The 23,479-nt window shown below is 42.1% G+C and overlaps 1 protein-coding gene across 3 annotated transcripts; it reads left to right on the forward strand.

Moving 5' to 3' along the window:
• Positions 1-23,465, forward strand: ppp1r9ala (protein phosphatase 1 regulatory subunit 9A-like A). 3 transcript variants are annotated; one of them, XM_034128707.1, is made up of 20 exons: positions 1-163; positions 690-2,749; positions 12,120-12,252; positions 12,541-12,661; positions 13,047-13,151; positions 13,342-13,477; positions 14,775-14,936; positions 15,072-15,125; positions 15,812-16,041; positions 16,197-16,293; positions 16,386-16,506; positions 16,980-17,131; positions 17,654-17,954; positions 18,031-18,088; positions 18,174-18,245; positions 18,557-18,752; positions 20,037-20,081; positions 20,972-21,088; positions 21,950-22,138; positions 22,346-23,465. In XM_034128707.1, exons 2-20 carry the CDS (start codon positions 836-838, stop codon positions 22,502-22,504), a joined length of 4,362 nt encoding a protein of 1,453 aa, XP_033984598.1. In that variant the 5' UTR covers positions 1-163; positions 690-835; the 3' UTR covers positions 22,505-23,465. The 3 variants fall into 3 exon arrangements, with proteins under 3 accessions (XP_033984598.1, XP_033984599.1, XP_033984600.1); XM_034128708.1 differs by lacking the exon at positions 20,037-20,081 and having other exon boundaries at positions 22,346-22,714; XM_034128709.1 differs by lacking the exons at positions 20,037-20,081; positions 20,972-21,088 and having other exon boundaries at positions 22,346-22,714.
• The last annotated feature ends 14 nt before the right edge of the window (positions 23,466-23,479 follow it).

Here is a 23,479-nt window from a genome sequence, read left to right on the forward strand (position 1 = left end):
CGCGCAGCCCGCGACAGGTCTGGAAGTGCAAGGAGGAGGCAGGAAAACGCTGCTGGAGCGGGGAATGATGGCGGTGAGGAAGAAGAAGGCACAAGTTTAATGCTGTAAAACGGGGACATTGTGGGCCAACTTTCGGCGCCTAACACGATGCAGCGAGTAGGAGGTGAGAGCATTACAAAGTTGTTTACCTTTGTGCGGTGTTGTGTGAAGAGTTAACATTTTTAACGGCTCGTACTTGAAATGCCACAATGAATTGTTCAGAGCACTAACGTTGGGGCTGTGTTTGCCAAGTTTTACTTTGTTTCGCCTTTTATCAGTGGTGCAGCGTTACTAACATTATTAACAACGTTTAATTTAGTACAAATAAAGTATAAGTATATAGTTGGTTAAGGTAACTTTCAATTCAAAACACTTTTGGTTTAACGTTTGCTAACGCCAGTAGTCGGACAACCACTACACCGAAATGCATACAAACGGTTAATGCAAGCTAACGTACACATTCTAACGAACTAACCGTTGAAAGTTCAACCTTCATGTTCTAACCTAGTATTCACACTGTTTTGGTTGGATACAGAAATACTTAATGATTAAGTATTAACTCATTCCAAACGACTTGCGTTGCTAGGCATAGCGAGATAATGGTATCCGGTCTCTGATTAACTGATTTTACTATCCGTTTCTCTCTTTAGATGACTTCGCTGAGAGTGTTTAGTTAAGACCACTGTGCTACAAAGAAGCTCCGCGGGACCCATGGCACCACTTGCGTAAAGCTATAGTTCACCAACAAAACAACAACAGGCTCTCCAAAACCGGCTTTTCTAATTGGGCTGCAAACATGATCAAAGCGGAAAGCAAAGGAGGCGAGAGGACCCTGAGGAGCGCTTCCCCTCACAGAAATGCATACAAGTCTGACTTCCACGCCATTAAGTGCACTTTTGATGGGTCGAAATCCGAAGGCGACACCAAATCATATGCAAATGGCTCCAGTGACACCCGGGAGGACTCAAGAGGAAGGCCTTTTGGCAACAGAGTGAACAAGATAAAGAACATCTTCCTACAGATGGATGGTCAGCAACAGGAGTGCCAAGAGGTGAAAGTGACTCCTAAGCCTGATGTGGCCCCGGTGTCCCCAGTGGCCCCAGTGGCCCCGGTGTCCCCACCAAAGCTGCAACTTCCAGTCAGCCCTCCTCGAGCTAACCTCAACAGTACCACAAGCCCAGAATCACAACATTTAGATAAAACACCCAAGGGGGAAGATGTTGAGATTGACAAAGTGGCTTTAGCAGAGAAGTTTTCTTCGACCAGAAAAATCTTTGAAAGGGGCACCAAAGAGCTGCCTGCAGCAGAAAAGCAGTCACCAAGCAGGGTAGTAAATCGCTTGTCCCTTGGAAGTGCCTCTGATGAAGGGAAAAGTACAAGGAGAGTATCAGGATCGTCTGAGATCATTATCAAATCAGAGCAAACACCAACATCAACAGATAAATGTCAACTGGAGGGGAAAGTCAATGGTGAGAAAAAGCATGTATCTAGAGTATCATTGAATGCAGGACCCATATCCAAAAGGTTGGACAATTACGTGGTAGAGAATGACTTGGATGAGACAAACACAGCTGCTGCTAAACAACACAGTACCACTGAACACTTACTGTCTTCATCTCCAACAAGGGACAACTCACAGAAATCTACTTCAACTGTTAAAGATGCCACTAACTCTACCCCTGTGACTGTTGCCACTAACAAAAATACATCCCAGACGACGTGTGTCACAAACAAATCAACGGTTTTGGGGTCAAGCATTAAGCCAACAAGCCCATCTACTAATGCAGCATACAAAACAAATTCTCCAACAACTGATGCCACTCACAAACCCCTCTCACCAGAGCAAACAACCCCAGTTAGCCATGGCTTCAAACGCTCCTCATCATCCAGTGATGGATTTAGTAGGACATCTGTTGGTGGGGATGAAGGCAAGCCACATAGTTCGCCCCCAGGGGATGTTAAGCAACCTTCTCCATCAGCTGTTGGGTTTCAGAACACCAACAGGGTTAAATACCCTGAAAAAGCCAGAAGTAATGACACTGTGGTAGATAGTCCTGCCAGAGACAAGCCATCCAGCCAGACCTCATCACTGGACTCCAGAGGGGTGGGGGTGGTACGGGCAGAACTGGTAGTAGTTCAGAATGAGTCTTCAGAGAGTGAGGAGAATGACGATGAGAACGTTGAAGATAATGTATTTGAGGAACAGAAGGTGCAAAGCCCCAAAGACAACCTTCTAACAGACATGAAAAGAACATCTCCACCAGAAAAACAGAACTGTAACACTGCACGTGTCTTAGCGAGAGAAGTCTCTAAAGAGACACAAAGGATAGAAGAGACTGTAGGTGAAGGAAGAGTGTTGGAGGACAGTGGGGGAAAAGGGTTGAAAAGGGATAGACAGGAAGAAGAAGATGATGATGATGATGATGATGATGATAATCAAGAGGAAGATGAGGAGGTCGCAGAGGAGGAGAGTGAGCAGGTGGGCCAGAGCATCCTGGATAGAGCCTCACCAGTAGTGTACGGTATTGAGAATGCAGCATTTGTGGATGACAGAGATGTAGACCAGGTCCTCAGGGAAGAAGAGGAGGAAGAGGAGGAGGAGGATCAAATGTATGGGGATTATGAAGACTGTTACGAGATGATGGGTCTGTCGGATGAGGAGGAGCCTCCCCCAAAGAGGAAAATCAACTTCTCTACAGACCCCATTCAGGTTAGTGTTATTTTATGTTGTGTTGTCTACATGTGAGCACCTACAGGCGTATTGCACACTAACTCCATCATTATAAACCACCGTCTCACTGATTCAGCAACACCGTCTTACTGATTCAGCAACACCGTCTCACTGATTCAGCAACTGACTGAACTGCAGACACAAGAGAAATTAGTGAAGGCTAAGAATGAATGCTGCTGTTGTTCATGTTGACGTCACAGCTGTTGCACTGTATCATTATCCAAGTTCAGAAAATGAAAACTATGTTATTTTTTAATCCTTGTGACCCTGAAGGCAGGTAGTTTGACAGCATCACCCATATTATAGGAGAAAGAGAGGACGGGTTATCTTGCAACATTGTTTGTGGTATTTTTGGAAATATTGGTCACAACATAAAAGCAAGGGCAGCAGTGAGGTAGTAGAGAGACGTGAAACTTTAGACCGTGCAGTTAATAATTATTGCCCCCCGTGAGTCACTGCAGAGCATATTTTTAGTCATTCAGAGTGGTTCCCCTCTGTAAGGGAATCATGTGTTGCACTCATGAGGGACTTTCTTTTCACCACTGTACAACATGGATTTGAGGAATGAGGGATATTATTCACACATCTAGCCATGGCTAAATTATCCTATTACAGCTGGGGAATTCCTGATTTTAACTATTCATTCATTCTTAAATTATATGATTCTTTTGTGAAAAGCAGAAACATGGATTCTGTTTGTTCATTTTTTATGAGTTTCTCCATGTTGTTGGGGATTATAAATTAGACGTCTTATATATTTTTTACAGTGGATAGTAGTCCTACAAATGAGGCGTAGAGTTGGGTGAATAACAGAATAACTTAAAATTGTTTTGACTTTGACAATCTTTCGGTATGATTGTTGGTGCTTTCAGCTTGGGATGCTCCAAATGGTCTGTGTACATTTGGGATCACCAATGTAAATGAATAATTGTTTTTATTCTTCCAAAACAAATGTCCTATTATTTTCATCACGTCTGGTGTTGCCTCATATCATGTGTTGTTGTCATGTCATGTCATGTGAGGTCATATCTCCTACAATAGATATTCTACAATCACTATATCTAAACAACATTTTGCTAAAGCAGGGAAAAACAAATCATCTAGTGCATTCCACATAGCTTGTGAACAGCTCAATGTTTATCCAGGCCTTAAAATGCACTGTTATCTCAGGGTGTGGACTCCCCCCCCCCATCCCAGTTATCCCGGCAGGGGGTCCTGGGAGAGGGGACCAGAAGCTGACCTGGAGTGGACACAAACAAAAGTGCCTCTCCTCCTCCAAAGTGGAGCTATGACAGAGCTAAACACAACTTTAGAGTTGCTACAATATGTTAGACTGTCACCTCTTTGTAGCAGTTCACCAACCGTGAGAGGGACACTTTATGCAAAACAGAATAACTGACACAAGGTTGTAGTTATTTATATGTGAGTTTGTATACATTTCCATCCCGAGGGCAGATTGAAAGAAACTACTGTTCAAAACGTTTTAATACCGTGTCAGCATTGACCAAAGATATTCAGTTTGCTCACATGAGAGAAGAAAAAGCAGACAGTTGTCCTGGTTTGGAAGTTAAACTAGGTCATGTTCAACATCAAACTGTCCAATAATCCTTGTATCTCATCTTTCCCGTTAGAAAAGTGGTCAGTGGATTAAAACAAGATGAATGATTATCAATTATTACCAATTAAAATGATGCTACTTATTTCTATCAGTTTGTCTATAAAGTTTGTTTATCTTTGCATTAGACCTTAACAATAATTTAAACAATTTCATTTAAAAAATGTTAGAAGTGAACGTAATTTCAATAATTATCCAAATGAAGACTAAAAGTCTTAATCATTAGTCAAATTATTAATGTAATACTTCCAATATTAGTTAGCATGTTCATGTCTAATCAGCTCTTTGTTGTCACTTCTAATCATATCAGATGTGATAAAATAAGATATGATTGCAGTGACATGTAATTCCGCACTAACAATGATCACCTTGGGATTGTAAAGGATATGCAACATGTTTACATTTAATAAAGATAGCAAGTCTGAGAAGGTCAAAGCATTCTTTTGAGTTTTTGAGCAATTCGCTTTTTTAACTAATTGCATGAATGAGTGCATGCCTTGGAACTGCTGGAAAACACACAGAGAAACTTGTCAAAACAATAACGTGCTTGGATTAAAACCATGGGGTCAAGGTCATGTGGTATTCGGGTTAGCCAATTAAGTCACACAAATGTCCCTACCTACCTGTGGCCTGGCTAACAAAGGCCTCCCGCTAGCACTGCATCATTCTCCACAGTCTGCAAGTCAGAGCTGGCGCTGGGATGGAGCACACTTGAATCATGGCTAACTAGGAGAGAGGAAGTTCTTTGTGCCTCTGGTTCACAAAGGGATTAGGTCCCTGCGAAACCTGAGTCTTCTAAACAGAGGAGGTATCCTGCGTGGAAGAAAGGTCCTCTTTGTGAACTAAAGGAGATGTCCAGTTTCAACATGTATCACTCTTTTCAGGGTTGAAAGAGAGCTTTCTAAGGCACTCAGAATTAGTTCACAACACACGGTTTCAATAATTCCTAAAAAGTGAGAGTCTTGTGTCAAGCCAAATATTGGATGTTGAAGGTTTCTGAATGCACTTGGATTGTAGTTGTGATGAGAAAAATCTGAGTTACAGTGTTGGAAAGTGAATGAAAACTACATTGCAAGTGTTCTATACATTATGTTTTTTGTGAACATTCTTCTGCATATAAGCTAACACAGAATCAAACTTTAGTAGGGCATTACAATGCTGCACTCCCATTGCTGCTGTGTCAGTACATAAGTTTGCTCTGCTCTACCCTGTGGCTGTGTGAGCAGTATAAATATTGCACCACTGCTTATACTGATTATGTCTTTGGTGTTAGTATGCAGGTTGTTTCCTTTAGTGCAAATAAAAACCAGACCTGTAATATTAGTTTGTCTAGGCATGTGCTTGAGAAGCATTGCATCACTTTTAGTTGCTTTCTTCATTTATTTTTCCGCAGTTTAAAGGTTTGCATCTACTGGAATTAGCTTTCACTCTGAACCCTATAGTTTGTGAAAAAATAGTTATTGAATGATTAATGCTCCCTGCTGTAGGCGTGTTATCTGCTTGGGAACAAAGACGGCATAGTCATTTTCAAGGTAGTAGTTATGTGGGATCGCTGAAGAGGTTGTCTTGTATCTTTTGTCATGAAACCATTTGGAACAGGAGTCAAAAACCATTTCACAATAACAGAAATGAAAATGTCTGAAGCTAGGATTTGCACCTGTTGCTTTGACCAACCCACACAGTCACAGGATGTACCTCACGCAGTTATTGGTCAAGTGAACACATAGTGCCTGCTCGAACACACAGGGTGTGGTAAAGGAGTGGGGCGACTATTTTGACAGAATTATTTCAGCATATTTTTCTTTGTTTGCCCAATAGATAATTACTGGATAAGCAAACATGTCCTTTAGTCAACTTGGCTTCACATATGTCTGCAGTACAACTTTGTTTAGTAGCTGTAGACATTTCACTTTGTAAAATGAAGAGTCGGGTGAAGTAAAACCTCTCATACACCTGACTCTAGTTAATGTGAAGCCAGATAACCATGTGCCCTGTGGTGTCTTGAAGCAGAGCTAATAGGCGTTTGCATGGCTTTGTTTGTACATGTAGTTTTTTTCCATCACCTCACTAAAGGTGGCTGGGAGTTTTGTTCAGTGTTGTAATTCAGCATTCCACCAATATAAGCTAGTGTCTGGGTAATGGGCTACATAAGACATCATGTATCTACAAAATGGTTCACTTCATGCTAAGCTCATTATTAAGTTCTTAAATTCAATGTGCACCCGAATGCTTATTCATGTGAATTGTAACTACAAAAAACCTCTAGCATGTCTCATTTTTAAAATTAACAACCAGTTGCATGTTCTTGTGGTTGAGTTTGTCTTTTTGCGTTCCGTCAGCATAACTTTATTAATAATGTACAAAACTCTAATATTGTTCAATGTAAGAATCACCATTCTGATTCAAACTCAACAAATCCTTTCCCCAAGCCCTTTTCTTAACATATGCTGGAAAGTTAAGATTGAATTACAGCAGGACAGAATCATCTGCTCCTTTATCTGTGTTTCATGTGATTAGTCAAAAGCAAAGGGGGCGTACTCCACACATTTGGACTCTGTCCTCTATTGTCAACCCATCCCAGTGTTATGCTTTCCATTTCCTATCTCAGAAGGGTCTTCTGCTGGCCACAGGAATGTGTCTGACAAGACTCCACCCTCATCCCACCAGCAGACAGGCCCTCCTCTTGTGAGATCTGAGGTCCTTCCAGCCACCTGGGCAAGTTGGTGACTATCCGACAAAATGGGGCAGAATACTAATGCAGTCGCCTCAATGCTGCTCATTAACCAACTTGGCATGATAGGATGAGTCTTGGCTGATTTGATGGCCTTAAACGCTTTCATTATGTGATTAGAGACAAACACATTAGCAAATGCTATGTGTTTACACTCGCAGTTTGCAGCAATTTCAGTGTTCAAGTTTCAGCAATCATTGCAGGACAAAAGTAGCCTTTGTGGGCCATTTATACACAAACCTGTTCAACCTGTTTATGTTTGCACTTCCTTGTAAATGTGATTCCATTATGTCACGGTGCTCTTCTCCGACTCCCTACCTTCCAGCTGCAGGTCATGCATTAAAGCTTCAAACATAAACATTGTTGTTTCAGTTACCGTCAATCATTGTGAACTATTAATAATGGCAATGTAATGCGTACGGATATATATTGTTATTTTTTCTGTGATGTTTACACGGGATCTAAAAGCATGGCCCCATGCCTTCTATCCTAATGACTCTTTATCTCCGCTAGGCCACCCGCCACCCCCTGCCCCAGCTCGCCCTCACAGCCTGTTTTGATTGTTTGTCTTTTTGTAGGCCGGCTTACATTCGAACTCCCCAATCCGGTGGTCAGCCCTGGTTTTGCACTGGGGAGAGATTTCTCTGGTTAGCTTTTCCTCGCAGCTGCTGACTCATTTCCCACATTGGTATTCAGTTGTGGGGAGGGGAACGAGGGAAAAGATGGGAAGGGTTTCAATTTGGGTGTGGGCATGTGAGCACACGTCGAAGTACCAACCACTGCAGTTGTTGAAACTGGACAGAAAGCCCACACATATTGCTGGGAGGGAATGGAAATATGAAGATGGCATAGCAGTCGGTTGACCCACATCACAACCTCAGTGACCCACATCACAACCTCAGTGACCGCAGTGATACTTTAGTTGGAGGGACTGGCATTAAAAGGACATGTCATATACCTTATTCTGTGTAAACTTGAGGACTTGTTAGTTCTTCTTTGGTCTTTCATTCTGGTTGGAGTCAGTTTGCCTGATCAACAGTTAAGTGTTTTGGTTATAGACAGTGGATGGTGGACCGGGCATGTGCTCAACAATAATGGAAAATGTCTGTTTAGCCTGATAACTGGCGACGAGACAGTGATGTGGGTGTTTTGTATGTATGTAAGGCTTATTTTTTAGGGAGGGGCCAATAAAGACATTGATTTCTGTCTTTCTTGCAGATAAAACCAATTGGTTGAGTGATTTATCGTTCAGGAAAGAACAGAACATTGTTTGAAATAGGCCTGGGAGTCCATGGCAACAGGAAAGTCAGACTTTAAGGAGGGGGGAGGTTGAGTGGAGAAGCCAACCTGAACTGTCTCAGCTAATGCTCCGTATATTCTATTAGCCTACATTTCAACCCTTAATTACTAAAGTCTCCAAAGTCTAAACTAAAAGGCATTGTTCATTCTGTAATGTAATTTCTGTCTGCTCTAGTTCTGTGAATCCATTTTGAACTGTCTAAATTAGAAGTTGATGCGCTTTGTATGTTCTATTTATAGGAGCGCATTGAAGCTTGTTCTTCAGAGACATGCAAAAAAAGTTTCAGGGTGCAAGTGGGGCAACAATGGCTTGAGTCAATTATTGGTTATTCAAAAATAGTGTTATTGCTATCATGGGTGGTGTCCTCGTCTACACCTATGGAAATAATATAAAAGAAAGTAGGAGGATTGAGATGGAGGAGGATTCTGTTGGGAAGATGGAGGGTCGAGGCCCCATGAATAGAATTCCTGCGTGCACCACCACAGAGCTGCAGTAGCGTGCATAATCCTTACGTTTCGATTCTCCTTTGGTTTGGTTTGGGATGCTACATGAAAGAAGACCTCGTGTAGCAAACCAGTACATCTATATCTTGTTTCCAAGATAGGAAAATACAACTTGAATAAATGTGTTTGAATTAAATTAGCAGTATATTGAAGAATAGATGCGGTTGTAGTAATTCACTTAAACAAATTGAACAAGAGAGCTCAGTGAGGCGTTGTACAGTTTACTATGTGTGCTGTTTTGGGCTGAAGTCCAAAGGCTACATAGTGAGGAGGCGACAAAAAGACAGAGTGAAAAGGAGATTGTTGGTGGTTTGTTCCTCAAGTCTTGGCCGGCTTCAGGATTGAGACCTCAGACTCTGTTGCCTGGAATGGCAATGTTTATTGATTACATCATAAATGCGCATGTCAAATGTATTTATCAATCATAAAGACCTATAGGGAATTGTCCCATCATGTTGTTCGATTGTTTTCTGTTTTGTTAACCACAACATGGGTGGAGCACAACTTCAACAATTGTCACAGGGATCATTATCTCTCAGGTACACAAGGTTACACACTGGACCACAACTCGGCAACTGACGGCTCAATAATTGTGAGTTGGCCATATCTGTGTGTTTTGGTGTTTGGCAAAACTAAACATCCGTAAATACTAAAAAAAGAGCCAACGGAATTGAATGAAGCTCACCCCATATTGAATAGGAAGATTAACTGTGGATCCTTCTTTCCTTTCTACAACAACTACAACTCCCAACTCATATTCAGGAGCTCTAGGTCTGTTAGTAACCAACGTCAGTGGGACCTGTGCACTGATGCCAGCATTATGCCACCGCCACCATACTGATCACGACTCCACCCAGATTAAGACTAATGATGGCCAAGCAGGGGTTTATTTTACAGACCCACTGTTGGGTTCATCCGCATAATCAGGCATTAGCCCCGGATGGAGTCTACCCAACTTTAATCTACTTTTTTTCATCAAATCTATAAACTAGTTTTCCATAATTGATCTCTCTCTGGTTCGAATCTCTTTGTTATAGTAGGGCTTCCTTTAGGTCTAATGTTCAAGATCCTAACTAGAGCTACAACAACTAAGAGACAGACATTTGCAACTAGTTTTTATCCCACATTTAGGACCCACATTTCCTGTGGTTGACTTCTTAAATGTGAAGTTGGCTGGTTTTAGTGAGTGGACAGTTGAGTGTGTACAGGTGTTTCACCGAGTAACCTTCCCCAGTGTGCTTCATGCTGAATATTGCAGTGCTTACTTTAGCTAGGCCAGGATTGTTGTTCATTTCTGTTTGGAAGAGTCAGTGGCATTTAAGATTTTACGACATGGGCAATAACCCTTAAGGCTAGTGTTGAATACTGTGTTTTGTTGACTGAACGTCCGGAGTTTCCCTTTTTCTTAGAATTTCTCTTTATATATTTCGTTTTTACTGTGCTACTGACAGCACTTGTCGCCTCAGAACATTGATCTTTGCTGCATCCACTGCTCGGCTCTCCCCAGCTGTGCCCTACTTTCCGCGCTGCTCATGTTCTGCTGTACTGTGAGCCTTATAATTCCAACCAGAAAACGGGCTCTGGGACACATCCTGTGCTTTACGAGGCCTGCCTGCAGAATTTACAACTTAAAACTTTGATAAAGGTCCACAAGAGAAAGTCTTGGGAATGTATCTTCTGCTTTGGTGTTGTTGACACTTTGGTTACATCTGCTCAAAAGTGTGATTCATACCTATTTCCCTAAATGATGCAAAGGGTTGCAAACAAGTGTTGACAATGCAGTGTGTAGAGTTGGGTTAGTAGACCATTAAGCTTCATAATCTCTGGCAGACATTATTGATATATCAATAGAAACTGCTTGATACATGAAGGAGTGCATTTCAATACCAGTGGTTCAGATCATGATTCATATGCTCTGCTGTCTTGCTGCCGCGGCTGAACTGTGCCTGCGTACTGCGTTGGCACTCTCATTTTCCTAGTGAGGGTCCAAAGTATGAGTGTAGTTCTCCCGCCCAAAGCAATTTCTCTCAAATGAAAAGAATGTGTCCTTGTTCAGCCTGCCAAGATAATTAAGAACTCAAAAGAGAAAAAAATGTTGCTTTTGGATTGTGTATGTTGAACAATTTAACAGAATAGCAGACACACAAAAACTGAGGAAAATAATGATTTGTGCAGGTTAGATAAAAAAACAAAACAACACTGGCTTAAAGGGGGAATCTCGCCTGAATTGGCACTACAAGCCAATACAAGAGTCATTGAAGCCACATAAAGTAAGCAACATAAAGCAAGCAGAAACATATAATAAACATTTAACAAATAACATGTTCAGTAAGCTCCTTGGGAGAGAGAACGGCCCTTTAGTCAGATATGATCAGTATGAATAATAATAATAGCTTGCATTTATATAGCGCCTTTCAAGGGACCCAAGGTCGCTTTACAAGTAATAGGGCAAAAACAAACATAACAAAACAAAAGTCAGACAGACAAAACAACAGATCGATTAGGGGCCGAAAGCCTTGGCAAACAGATGGGACTTGAGGGCCCTTTTGAAGGCGTCGAGTGTGGGGATGTTGCGAATCTCCGCAGGGAGAGCGTTCCAGAGGGTGGGGGCTGCCACACTGTAGGCTCTGTCCCCAAAGGTTCGCAGTTTTGTGCGGGGGGTGGTAAGCAGGCCAGAGTCTGAGGACCGCAGGTTCCGGGGTGGGGCATGTGGGTGAAGGATGTCCGATAGGTACTGGGGGGCAAGGGCATGGAGGGACTTGTAGGTAAGGAGGAGTACTTTGTAGGATATACGGGACTTGACCGGCAACCAGTGTAGGTGGATGAGGGTGGGAGTGATGTGCTGCCACGGCTTTGTGTGTGTGAGTACCCTAGCAGCACAGTTTTGGACATACTGGAGCCTGTCCAGGGTTTTTTTGGGAACCCCGAACAGGACACCATTGCAGTAGTCCAAGCGGGTGGTGACAAACGCATGCACTAGGGTTTCGGCAACCGACTCCGAGAGTGACGGTCGGAGTCTGGCAATGTTCCTCAGGTGGAAAAAGGCAGATTTGGTCACAGAATAGTTTTGTACATCAGACACCTGAGCCTTTATTAGAAATTCTTGAGTGAGGTGATGTCTGCGACGACGAAGAACTACTTGATAAGGATGTAGAAAGTGCTATACTTAAGCTATACTCTCGATGTTTTCACCTTAACAGGTCTTCAGTACCTTTTCCAACGAGGACTATGACCGGCGGAACGATGATGTGGATCCAGTCGCAGCGTCTGCGGAGTACGAGCTGGAGAAGAGAGTGGAGAAGATGGATGTGTTCCCTGTGGAGATTGAGAAAGGTGAGTCTAGTGAAAACTGAAGTGAAGGTACATTCATAAGGGGAGAAACCTGTTTTCACCTAGCTACAAATATAGCACATTCCTTTAAAGGCAAACGCAGTGACATGCGTTTGATTATTTAAATAATTGAGGAATTTGCAATATTTTAGTTAAATTGTATAGTCTACACAGTAACCGTTAATCTTTATACATTTTCTTTATTAAATATTTAAATGTCAAGATCATAAACATTTGTATTCCACTCTTTATACCAGCCCTATAAAATCTTTGTCATTTCTTTGCCTTCAGGAGACAATGGACTTGGCATCAGTATCATAGGAATGGGAGTGGGAGCTGACCAGGGTCTGGAGAAGCTGGGCATTTTTGTGAAAACCATAACAGAGGACGGAGCCGCTGAACATGATGGACGGTGAGTTTAAAACCCCCGTTTGCATAACCCCACATTTAAGCCTTGTTCCAGAAGAGTCACTGGTAATGTTTTCCACACAACCGGAAACATGGTCCACACACTGCATCAACACAACAGTTTTTAATGTTTCGCCATCTAGGAAATGCACATTCCCCCAGGGCCCAGTAACGAACAAGACTCTAACAACCAGATTTATTTATAACCGCACAAAAACATGAGGGAAAAAGTGTGTACTTCTGTTTCCCAGGCTTTCTGAATGTGTTGTATTACCAGCTTCATTGAGACTACTGTATTGTATGGTTGTTTTGAACTATCTACTACTATTACCCCATGTGGAAACGCTGCAGAAATCTCTCCTCATAATAACTATCTTCTGTGTCTCCAGCATACAGGTGAATGACCAGATAGTGGAGGTGGATGGGACCAGTCTGGTGGGCGTCACACAACTGTTTGCTGCAACTGTCCTGAAGAACACCAAAGGCACAGTGAGGTCAGCTCAAAGCCATCTTTTCATTTATGTGAAATAGGCAACACACATATTGTGGCATGTAAATTATTTAGAATGAAACGCCCACACATGATAGGGACAGGGCTGAACTGAGTCTCATCATTTGCATTTCCCAGTAGCAAGTTGGACAAGTTTATATGAGGCACTAACACATTGTTCTCTAAAATAACAGGTTCCTGATTGGACGGGAGAAGCCAGGAGCGCAAAGTGAGGTAGCCCGCCTTATAAGTGAGACACTAGAGCAGGAGAAGCACCAGGAGCAGGAGCAACATCACCTGGATGACCCGTACGAACACTCTACAGAGGAGGTGAGTCATGAGCAGCGTCTTGCCGTCATTTGACGCCATTATTCAGCTCGGAAGGCCCTGAACTCGAGCCGAGTAAAAAAATAAATAATTCGAGAGAAGATCGAGATTTTTTATCGCTTGAAATGACGAAAGGGAAAAAGGACAAGGACATCCCTTAGTTGGAGGGGCAAAGGAGTCTGGTGGGATTCTTTTCGGAGTATTGACGATCGTTTCCCCGACATCGGCGGTGCCTGCCACAGGACAACACGGAACGTGCGCGATTTGGACGCGATGAGCAGGGGGGTGTTAGTGGAGCACGCGCGTGAACTGCGAGTGGCTCTGTGGTAAACTGTGGTAAAATGACTCACTAAAAAGAGCCGGAATTCCCATCACTAACGTAAAGAGATAGTATCTATAAGCCACCCCCCCTCCCCCCCGCTCTCGGGGTGGAGGGGGGGATAAAGAGATAGTATCTATAAGGGTCGGCTCAATTCAAAATTGAGCCGCCCCGAGAGCCACCCCCTCTCTCGGGGTGGACGCCCTCTCAGCCCTGGTCTGGCGGAAACACTGGTCATGAGACATGGAAACGTTTCTGACTTGTGAGGATTAAGAAGTTCCCTTTTTAAATGTAGGTTTAATTGGCTGTTGTGAAGCGTCCATATATGTCCTTTTTCAGGTATGTGTGTATGATTAAGTGCCCAGTTAGATATATCTAAGAGTCCCAGTTGTATTAATGACATAGATGTTGATGTGGATGCTATTTTGCATTTCGGACTGTCATAATTAATATTGTTCTGTTAGGACATGAACCCTGATTTAGCCCCCTTTGCCACGCCCAGTCAAATCCCTCTTAGCTCAACCAGGAAATGAGCAGCTGGCTGAGAGCAGGCCATGTGTCACCATTCTGCTGCGTTGGAAGGTGTTCAGTCCACCGCCGCCTGTCTGCCAGAGTTGTGAAATGTGTGCTTTCTGAAGTTCAAGCTGCTACAAGCACCTGTTTTTGCAATAATGTAAATACTTAACAGAAATGTACTGTTTCATTTTTGGGAGGAAGTAGACCTTTTTCAGTGTTTTTCCTTAGGTAAACACATTGAGTAAAGTTTTGTTGATAGTCTTGTTATCCACTTTATTATAGCCAAACTCCTGCAGTGCCTCCCTGTGAAGCAGCCCACCAGTGTTTGGTTTTGATCTATTGATTTCAATGTTCCCTTCAGACTGTGGTGAAATGTGCCACTGGGAGTGTTGTTGACACACGCTGAGCACCTTCCTGAGCATAAAGGGTGTGTCATTGTTTGCTAAATGTGATGTCATGTTTCAGGAGGAGCCCTATGAGGAGGAGGAGGACGGAGTGGAGGAGAGGATTTTGTGTTCCAGTTTCTCCCCAACAGAGAACGCAGAGCTGTATGAGCTGCCTGATTCAGAGGCTCTGTTTCTGCCAAGCAACATGGATAGCTCTCAGATGGTCTTCAAGTTCAAAGAGGTATCACCCACTCCATGACTATCAGTCTAATGGGATTTCAATTATACATCCAAATGTCTCATTCTGTTTAAATAACATAATATTATAAATAACATACAATATAGGAAGTAACCAGACCTTTTTTTTGTTTCCTAGCTGCAGCTCAAACACGGCATTGTTGCAGCCGAAATAAATCAACTAAAGGAGAAGGTATGTTGAAGATTAAATCAACTTTTCCTTTTTCCTGTTGTCTGACTTTACAAGTATTAAAAGTTGACAAATCAATTTAGTGAAAATTAAGGCTATTAAAAAGTATTAAACGGCATTTTCCAAGGTATTACATTTGGTAGCTTGTTTTCAATAAGTATATAAATTGTCCAAAGAGGTTGTCTTCTACAGTTTGCCTGAATGTAATCATTGCGTAGGTGTGTAGTGTGATTCTGTAGTTTATTTATGGCATCCCGTTGGATTTGACGTCATCTGAACAGGACATCGCACGCTCACTGCTTGATAGCGCGCGAAGGTCCGTTTACGCCGGTTGTTAAACAACATCGTTATGGGGAAATGCAAGTTTGCGTCCAAATGGTTGGAAGATAAGGAGGAAGGACAATCAATACTGTATATAGTCAATGTGAGGTAAAGTGTGTCGCCAATGTAACCGGTTAAAACTCGAAGTGGCGATGAGGTCTTAAAATGTATGGAAAGGGTCTTAAAAAAGGTCTTAAAAGGTATTACATCTGACTTCAGGATTCTTGCATATACCCTGTATTTACAGTAGGTTGTTAAGTCAAGACAAAATCCAAGACCTTGTTCTTTGAAATGACTAAATCATACTAAACGTTAAACTGTGGCCCACTGCTCATTCAGTTTAGTAACACGCCCCCATCTCTGAACAGCTAAGGTTATCTGGGGAGGACAGATCCTTGTGGGAAGCCAGGGAGTCTGCACTGGAGCTAAAGATGGAGGAAAGCAACGACAACACCCAGAAGTTTGAGACTTACTGGCTGGAAGCCCAGAGTCTGTGTAAAGTCGTAAATGAACAATTAGCTGAGACCCAGGCCCAGCAGGAGACTCTGGACAAGAAGTACAACAAGGCCAAGAAACTCCTCAAGGACTACCAGCAGAAGTGAGTTTATCCTGACTTCCATAACTTCAGTCATTCACCCGAGTCATCTCATCACTATAATACATCTTGGAATAGAAATGTTCAAAGACAAACACATAGATTAGACTGTGTTTACAGATGTAGGACTAATCAACATTTCCTGGTTTCCTCCCCAGAGAGATAGACTTTGTGAAGAAAGAGGAGGAGCTGAAAAAAGTTCTAGATGAAAAAGACAAGTGGTACAAGGATCAGCTGGGGAGCTTACAGAACAGGGTAAGACCTGTTTTTTCAATTAAAAAGCTTATGCACCACAACAGACTTGCGGGAGACAGTAAAATGAGCATTGAGTGTTGTTTTGTCCACAGATAGCTCTCCTGGAGTCCGGCGCAGGCGTGGAGCGTCACAGTGGTCCGGGGTCAGGAGCAGACGAGAGATTGATCGGCCCAGACCCCGTCACCAACACACAGTCTGTTGACTCAATACCAGGTACACAGAGTTACTAGGATAAAACTTAAAACGGAAGTACACATGTCACACTTGTATTGCGTGATCTGTAAATGATTAACAAGCACTCCAGTGACTCTGGTAAATGATTACAAGTGTGCACATTGTGTTGTGACTAGGGCTGCTCAATTAATCGTATTTTAATCGCAATTACGATTTTGGCTTGCAACGATTACGAAAACACCGTAATCGAAACAAATTATTATTATTCTTTTTTATTTTTTATTTTTTTATTGGTTTTTCAGTTGAATTATACTTAAAGTTCAGGGTAATCAACTGTTAAAAACATACTGTTCACATTTTTTTTTCTCCAATAAATGGATGTTTTCAAAGTAAATAGATAATCGTTTTTAATAATCGTGATATCAATTATTGACCCAAATAATCGAGATTATGATTTTTGCCATAATCGAGCAGCCCTAGTTGTGACTTATTGTTTATGTTCTCTCCCGTAGAACAAGACTGGAGCGAGTGCGTTCCTGAGACTGAGCGCTTGGACACCAGTGCTCACAGAGCTAAGGGCCTGCTGGCTCAGAAGGCCAAACGTCAGCTGCCGTCTCGCAGCAAACTGAAGGAGAGCCTGGCAGGGGCTTCAGGTCACGCTCAGGTCAGACAGGAACAGCTGGTAGTTAGTCATTGCTATGTTGTTTGAGCATTTGGAGTAAACAGTCCTTAGGTCAAGGTATGATGCTGGAACCCCATCAAGGCATGTCAAGCTCAATCTTAGAAGTTAAAGAAATGGTGACAAAACACCTTGTAACTCCCTTTTATGGCAGTAGAAGAGCACATATTTAACTTAACTTTTACCTGGTGTATATGAGCTGCCCTATAACAGTGAAACAGTAGGGATTTTATTCAGTGATGCTAGCTGACTATTTTACTGCTAATTATTCTGTGGCTAATTGGTCAATTAGAACAACTCTCTGTTGAGGCAAGCGAATGGCCTTAAGATACTAGCAGCTGTTCTAAAATACAATAGGGAACATACTTGAGTGTTTTGAAAAACAAAAACACACCTAATGTGCGCTCATGACTTCAGAACTGAAGATCAGAGTGTTCAGTTGTATAATAACATTTGATCTCCTCTTCCTTGCATTGTCCTTGTAAATAATAAGCTTTGTCCCAACAGGAATCTGAAGAAGATGAGGATCAGGAGGAGCAGGAGTCTCCCAGGAGGAGGAGGTCCATCCAGGAGAGCCTGTCCCTCCCCGTGCCTGTCTGCTATCCTGGGAATGGACAGAAAGGGGATCCAGGAGAGAGAAGAGATGGCTCCAGGAGTAAGGCTGAGCTCTCACAGGGAGAGAGTGCTGAGAGCAGCGGGAGTCCTTCTTTGTCGTCTCCAAAAGACATCTCGTCCCCGCACTCCCCCTCTGGATTAATGCGGAATGTTAAGAAAAGGGAACCGAAAGGGAAAAACAAAGACTCCAAAGGTATGCGACACCAAAATGTGATGGCTGCAGCGCTTCCTGTTGCATTTTCACTCAAACCCCTTTTGTTTCATTTCAGAGGATCTAAATGAGGTCTCTTCAGCAGGGAAACCTAAAAGGAGATTTCCAGACTTTGGGTAAGTCTCCATGGTGATCACTGTCAATTGTCTCCAGATCAGCATCTTTTCAGCACTAACTAAACATGTTAATGCTCATCAACAGAGGCCTCCGGAAGTCGGGAGGCAAAGGGAAAAAACACGACAAGGAGGCGATGAGAGCGTCTTTGGACAGCAGGTACGTAAATGTTAAATCATAATTAAATGTAAAGGTGAGAAATATCATTTGAGTAAATGTTTGGCGACATATATATCTTTTTTGTATGAATTATTCATGGTAACCAGTACAGTTAATGCCTGAATTGAGTTAGTATTACTGGAATCCATGTAACTGCTGGTGTAAATATTGAACTACACAAAACCAGATTCCTACCTTCTTGCTGCCAAATCTTAAATGGTTTTTTTCCCCCTATATTAGACTTTTAAGAGTCATTGTGTTTTAAGTCCCATGTGTCAATAACTGTATATTCCTCTTTCTCCGATGCCCAGGGGATCAGCAGAGATCCTGGAGGAGTCTGGAGGAAACCTTTCTCCTGCAGACTCCATGACGTCCATCCCCACCTGCATGCCCTTCTCCTGGTTTGGAGACAAAGACAGAGACAGAGAGCCCTCGTCCTCCAGCAGCAGTCTGCCGTACGCTGCCACCGAGACCAGCAGCGAGCAGAGCCAGGACCGCAAGAACAAGGTATGTGATTAGATATTGAGATATAATATCAATAGGGGTCACAAACTTGATCCCCTTGTCTGTCCGCCTTTATCATAATATATTCTATCTTCATTAACCCTTAGATGCATAAGTGGGTCTTTTTTGACCCGGTAAGGTGGTTTTCTTGAAGTATCTTTGTAATTACATTTTTTTTATCATTTCATATTCCAGCTATTCCTCAAAAAACATGTTTTGGATATCATGCCATTCAAATTTTTAATTTTAATTTTAAGAAATTGTAGTTTTTGTATTTCTACCCCAAGCTTCCATAAGTGGGTCAAAAATGACCCGCATGCATTTCCTATGGAATCCTATGGGAACCTTTGATTCTTATCACCTGTTGCTGTCAGGACTACATTCACTGTAGACCACACAGACTACATCACAAGTGACACCTCTCAGGAAGATTATTTTACACAGCAAGATCTGATACCTGTCAGTATAATAATAATAATAATAATACATTATATTTTTATAGGGCTTTTCAAGGACTCAAAATCGCTTTACAATATAAGTGAAGGTTAGGATGGGGGGTATAGGACTATCAAACTTGATCAACCGGCATGGATTGATGGGGGGTGGGCTATGAGTAGACAAGAGGAGAAGAGATGAGTTTTGAAAAGGGACTGGAATACTGTGAGGGTCTCCGTATAGCGGAGATCTTTGCATCAATATGTTCAAAACGGTTTTTTTCAAAATGTAAAATTATCAATTGTGAAAAATTAAATATAAAATATTTCTAGTGTGAACCAAAATATAATACTAAATATTATAAAAGTGATTTTTCTTAACCAAAATGGCATAAAAACACATATTATTCTAATACGGGTCCTTTTTGACCCACTTATGGAAGAGTAGGGTCCAGTCACTCGTGCATCTAAGGGTTAAAAGAGTAAAAGTAGTATAAACGTAACAGGAGGCAGGTTCCAGACATGTGCCGTCATTGACTAGTTCTTCTAATTAAGCTACATTAGCAATAACTGGATCCATCTGTTAGCCAGAGCGCTAGCACTGATGCATTTGGTGGCTTTTCAATGAGTTTGCAAATAGTGACACCACAAACACACTCGTGGCTCTCTGTCACACAGGCTGCGGTCGCTCTGGCGTTCTTACGATGCTGTTTAATTAGTTCAAGACACAACCAATAAGAAAATAGTAACCTAGAGAAAAGTCTGGGTTTGTGACTCTTTGAAATATGGTACTTTGTGTCAGTGATTTGCTGCCTGGACGTTGACCTCACTGAACCGTGTTTCCTCTAAACAGACAAATCTCTCCTGGTCCTCTTTATTCAGTCGCTCATTAGATTTGGTACAGTATACGGATCCTTGTTTTACCTTTTGATTTGAGATGCCTCTGTAGAGATTACTAACAAGTAGAGTTTTGAGATATGCAATTTCTCCCCACAACAAATCCTTTAAATCATTCACTGTTTCTTTGGAACCGGGTATGTGGTTTTGTTATTAGAAAACTAATGTGATCACATGTTTCATATATCCACTTTTTAAAAGCATTGTGGCTTGAATAATAATAATCTATAAGAGGAAATAATGAAGCCAAAACTAGTTTTATGGGCTCGTTGCTCCAGCTAATCGCAAGTTTGATCCGAGGTTTGTTGTAACATCACAACATCACTTACCTTTATTACGCAACCTGATTGATAACCTGTGTGATTATTACGCTGCATTCAAAGTAAACTGCATATGAACTTGCAGATAGCTGCTGCAACAGCCTGCAGGTCTAGATCATATTCCATGTTTCCAAATGTAACACACATTGTGTCTGAAAAACAAGCCACAGTTAGAATATAATACCACTTCATGATCACATAGTAAAACCCTTAGCCTCTACTCAAGTGAATGAAAAAACATAACCCCATACCTAACTTTTTGTATAATTAGTTGTAGTTTAGAGGTTGTGTAGTTTTGGTGGTGGATTTCTTTTTTGTATCACCTTGAATGTTGTGCTACATAGTGTCTTGGATATCACAGTCACTCTCTGCTTAACCACCTGCATTAATCCCACTGTAATCCCAGTTTTAATCATTCATTATAATCATTTTAGTCCTTATGAAAACTGCACTGCACTCGCTCCACACACCTGTAGTAGTGTTGTAAATGTTTGCTTCTCCTAGTGAAGAAGAACTGTTGTTTGCTGATGTGTTGCTTTAGTAAACGGTTCCTTGTTTCCACTTGTTCCAGAGTTTTTCAGTCATAGATGATTCTAGCGCTGCCAGTCCCAGTACAGAGCTCTCTGGGTTAGTCGCTGAACCCAATCTGTCTGGGCGCTCACACACTTTAATCTTCTCTTCCAGCGAGGTGAGTGCTCTCCTTGTTGCGCAGTCACAAAAGCCGTGTGGGATGCGGCTGAAAGGGGACATTCTCAAGCATGCTCTTTGAGCCCCCCCCCCCCTTTCAGAGCTGCGATGAACTTGTGAATGCAGAGGGGATAGAAGAGAGCTGCATGTGTGTGTTAAAACAAGTCAGCTTTTATTAAGGCAGATGTGATGTTATTGGTTTTTGTGCTATTTTTTTAACCAGTGCTTCATGTCCTTTACAAGCTGTAGCCGACCACAGAACCGTGCTGCCTGCTCTGCTGCCTGCTCTGTGGTGCTTCAGCAGCAGCGGGATCTCATATTAGACTTTCCAGTGTCTCTCTCAGTGGAACATGCAGTATGCACACACACACGCGTAGCCCTGCATCTGAGAATGTTTTCTGGGTGCTGCTTTGGAAGTTTGAACAATGCACACAGCTTTGTTCAACAGAACGTGCGCTACATGTTCTTCTTGTTGTTATGCAAATGCTCAAGTTGGCTTTACCTTCTTTCTTTTTTTTAAACAGAAATACAGAACCGAGCTGCACCCCCATTAACTTGACATTTTGTTCACCTATAAAAATAATACATTGGATGAAATCTTTTCCAACAGCATTGTTAGACGACATCAACTATATATGTTTGTCTTTATAATGTTTTTGTTCCCTGCACTAGATGTGAATACTCAACACTGAACAATACTTTTGTCTTTAGAGTACAGCAACATATGACTCAGACTTTCTGAACCCTGCACAGAAATGTCCACAAATTATGTATTTGAACAAAAAGAATAAAATGGTGACGCTGTGAAGCGAGAGTGTTTTCAGGTTTCTAATATATGCCGGTATTGTCTGTGTCTCTGTAGACTCTGGATGATGAACCAATAACTACAGGGAAAGAGTATCAGTGGCAGAACCGGCCCGTCTCTGAATGGACCAATCAGCAGGTCTGTCACTGGCTGATGGGCATGAATATGGACCAATACACTCCTGAGTTCACAGCGAAGGGCGTGGACGGCCAGCAGCTCCTGAACCTGGACAGTGACAGGTTGAAGGTAAAAACACAGCAATATCAAATGAATCACCTCTGAACTACCTGTATAATAATAGTTAAAAGATGATGGTATTTAATCATGTTTTTATTTATATTCCATTATTATACAATGCCTCTTTGATTACAAAAGCCTTTTCAGCCTTTGACTGCCACCTTGTGGACAGAACATGGTAGCATTATGTTTAAGTCTGCGCCCTTTGTCCAACAGGCACTCGGTGTGTCGAGTCAGAGCGACCGTTCGAATATGAAGAAGAAGCTGAAGGACATGCGCAAGGCCCAGGAGAAGATGGAGAAACAGAAAGAGAAGAAAGAGAAGGAGGTGCGGCGCAGCGGGAAACTTCCAGTCAGTCCGGACTCTTTCTGCTGAGCCAGCAGATCTGTTCTCTGAATGATGCAGCTCATAAAGTTCCTCTCTACCCTGAGCAGCCCTCTTTATTCTCCTGGTGCCGTGATGTTCCCATCACAGTGTGTCACTCCAACAGAACACCTGCAGGAGTGTAACCTGTCCCACTGAGAGACACGTCACTCTTCCTGTTCCTCCCCCATAACACACACACACAAACCATTCTGACTGAAAGATGGGGAATGTCAAAAAACCTGGGTATGTGACCAAAAAAGGATCCTAACATTTGTTACCACTAAAAAGCTAGAAGCTCTAATTATAAAGTCAGATCTAATGTAGTTGATGAGATCACGCACACATTTACCAATGGAAGTCAAATGTATACTGCTTTTTCAGCATTTTATATTTTTGCTAGTATAACTCACCTGTTTCCATGTACTCTGCTGCAGGAACAGATATTGTACAGTACAGATAAAAGCACTATATTTGTCTTTTAAACTTCAATGAGCGACAAGGTTTTAAATGTATAAAAAAGTTTTATACATGTGCTTATTAACTGCATATCATTTTTTTACTTTACCATACCATTGTACATTTTATACTATCTACATTTTTCTACTAAGTAGAATAGCTGTGGTTTTTGCTGAATGAAAAGCAGCAAACAGATCAGATATGGCCGAGGGGAGTTCTGTTTCTGTCCCTGACGCCTGTGTGTGGAGGATGGTACCATGGCGCTCAGAGTAAACACACACAGCATGCAGGTCTGCTACACACACACACACAGCACCGCTCCATCAGGCGGCAGGTGTGTCTACGACAAGGACTTTTGTGAGTCCAGAACTGCTATCTTTCTTCTTCTCGCGCATGACTCCATGTTCTGTATGCAATACGACATGTTGGACTACAAGAAAATCATGTTTTCCACATCTTCTAAATCAGAGAAATACTTGGTACATACAGCATCAATAAACTAATTTTCACTTTATGTGGTATCCTTGT

Source organism: Trematomus bernacchii, unplaced genomic scaffold (assembly GCF_902827165.1).
Source record: "Trematomus bernacchii unplaced genomic scaffold, fTreBer1.1, whole genome shotgun sequence".
In the NCBI taxonomy this organism is placed as follows: domain Eukaryota; kingdom Metazoa; phylum Chordata; class Actinopteri; order Perciformes; family Nototheniidae; genus Trematomus; species Trematomus bernacchii.

What these genes read in the sequence shown, in the direction of transcription:
- ppp1r9ala (XM_034128707.1), top strand. Translation starts at nt 836, where the DNA reads ATGATCAAAGCGGAAAGCAAAGGAGGCGAGAGGACCCTGAGGAGCGCT. An exon ending in TCTCTACAGACCCCATTCAG is followed by an intron (nt 2,750 to 12,119) that starts GTTAGTGTTATT and finishes TCACCTTAACAG; the next exon opens with GTCTTCAGTACCTTTTCCAA. An exon ending in GCCGCTGAACATGATGGACG is followed by an intron (nt 12,662 to 13,046) that starts GTGAGTTTAAAA and finishes CTGTGTCTCCAG; the next exon opens with CATACAGGTGAATGACCAGA.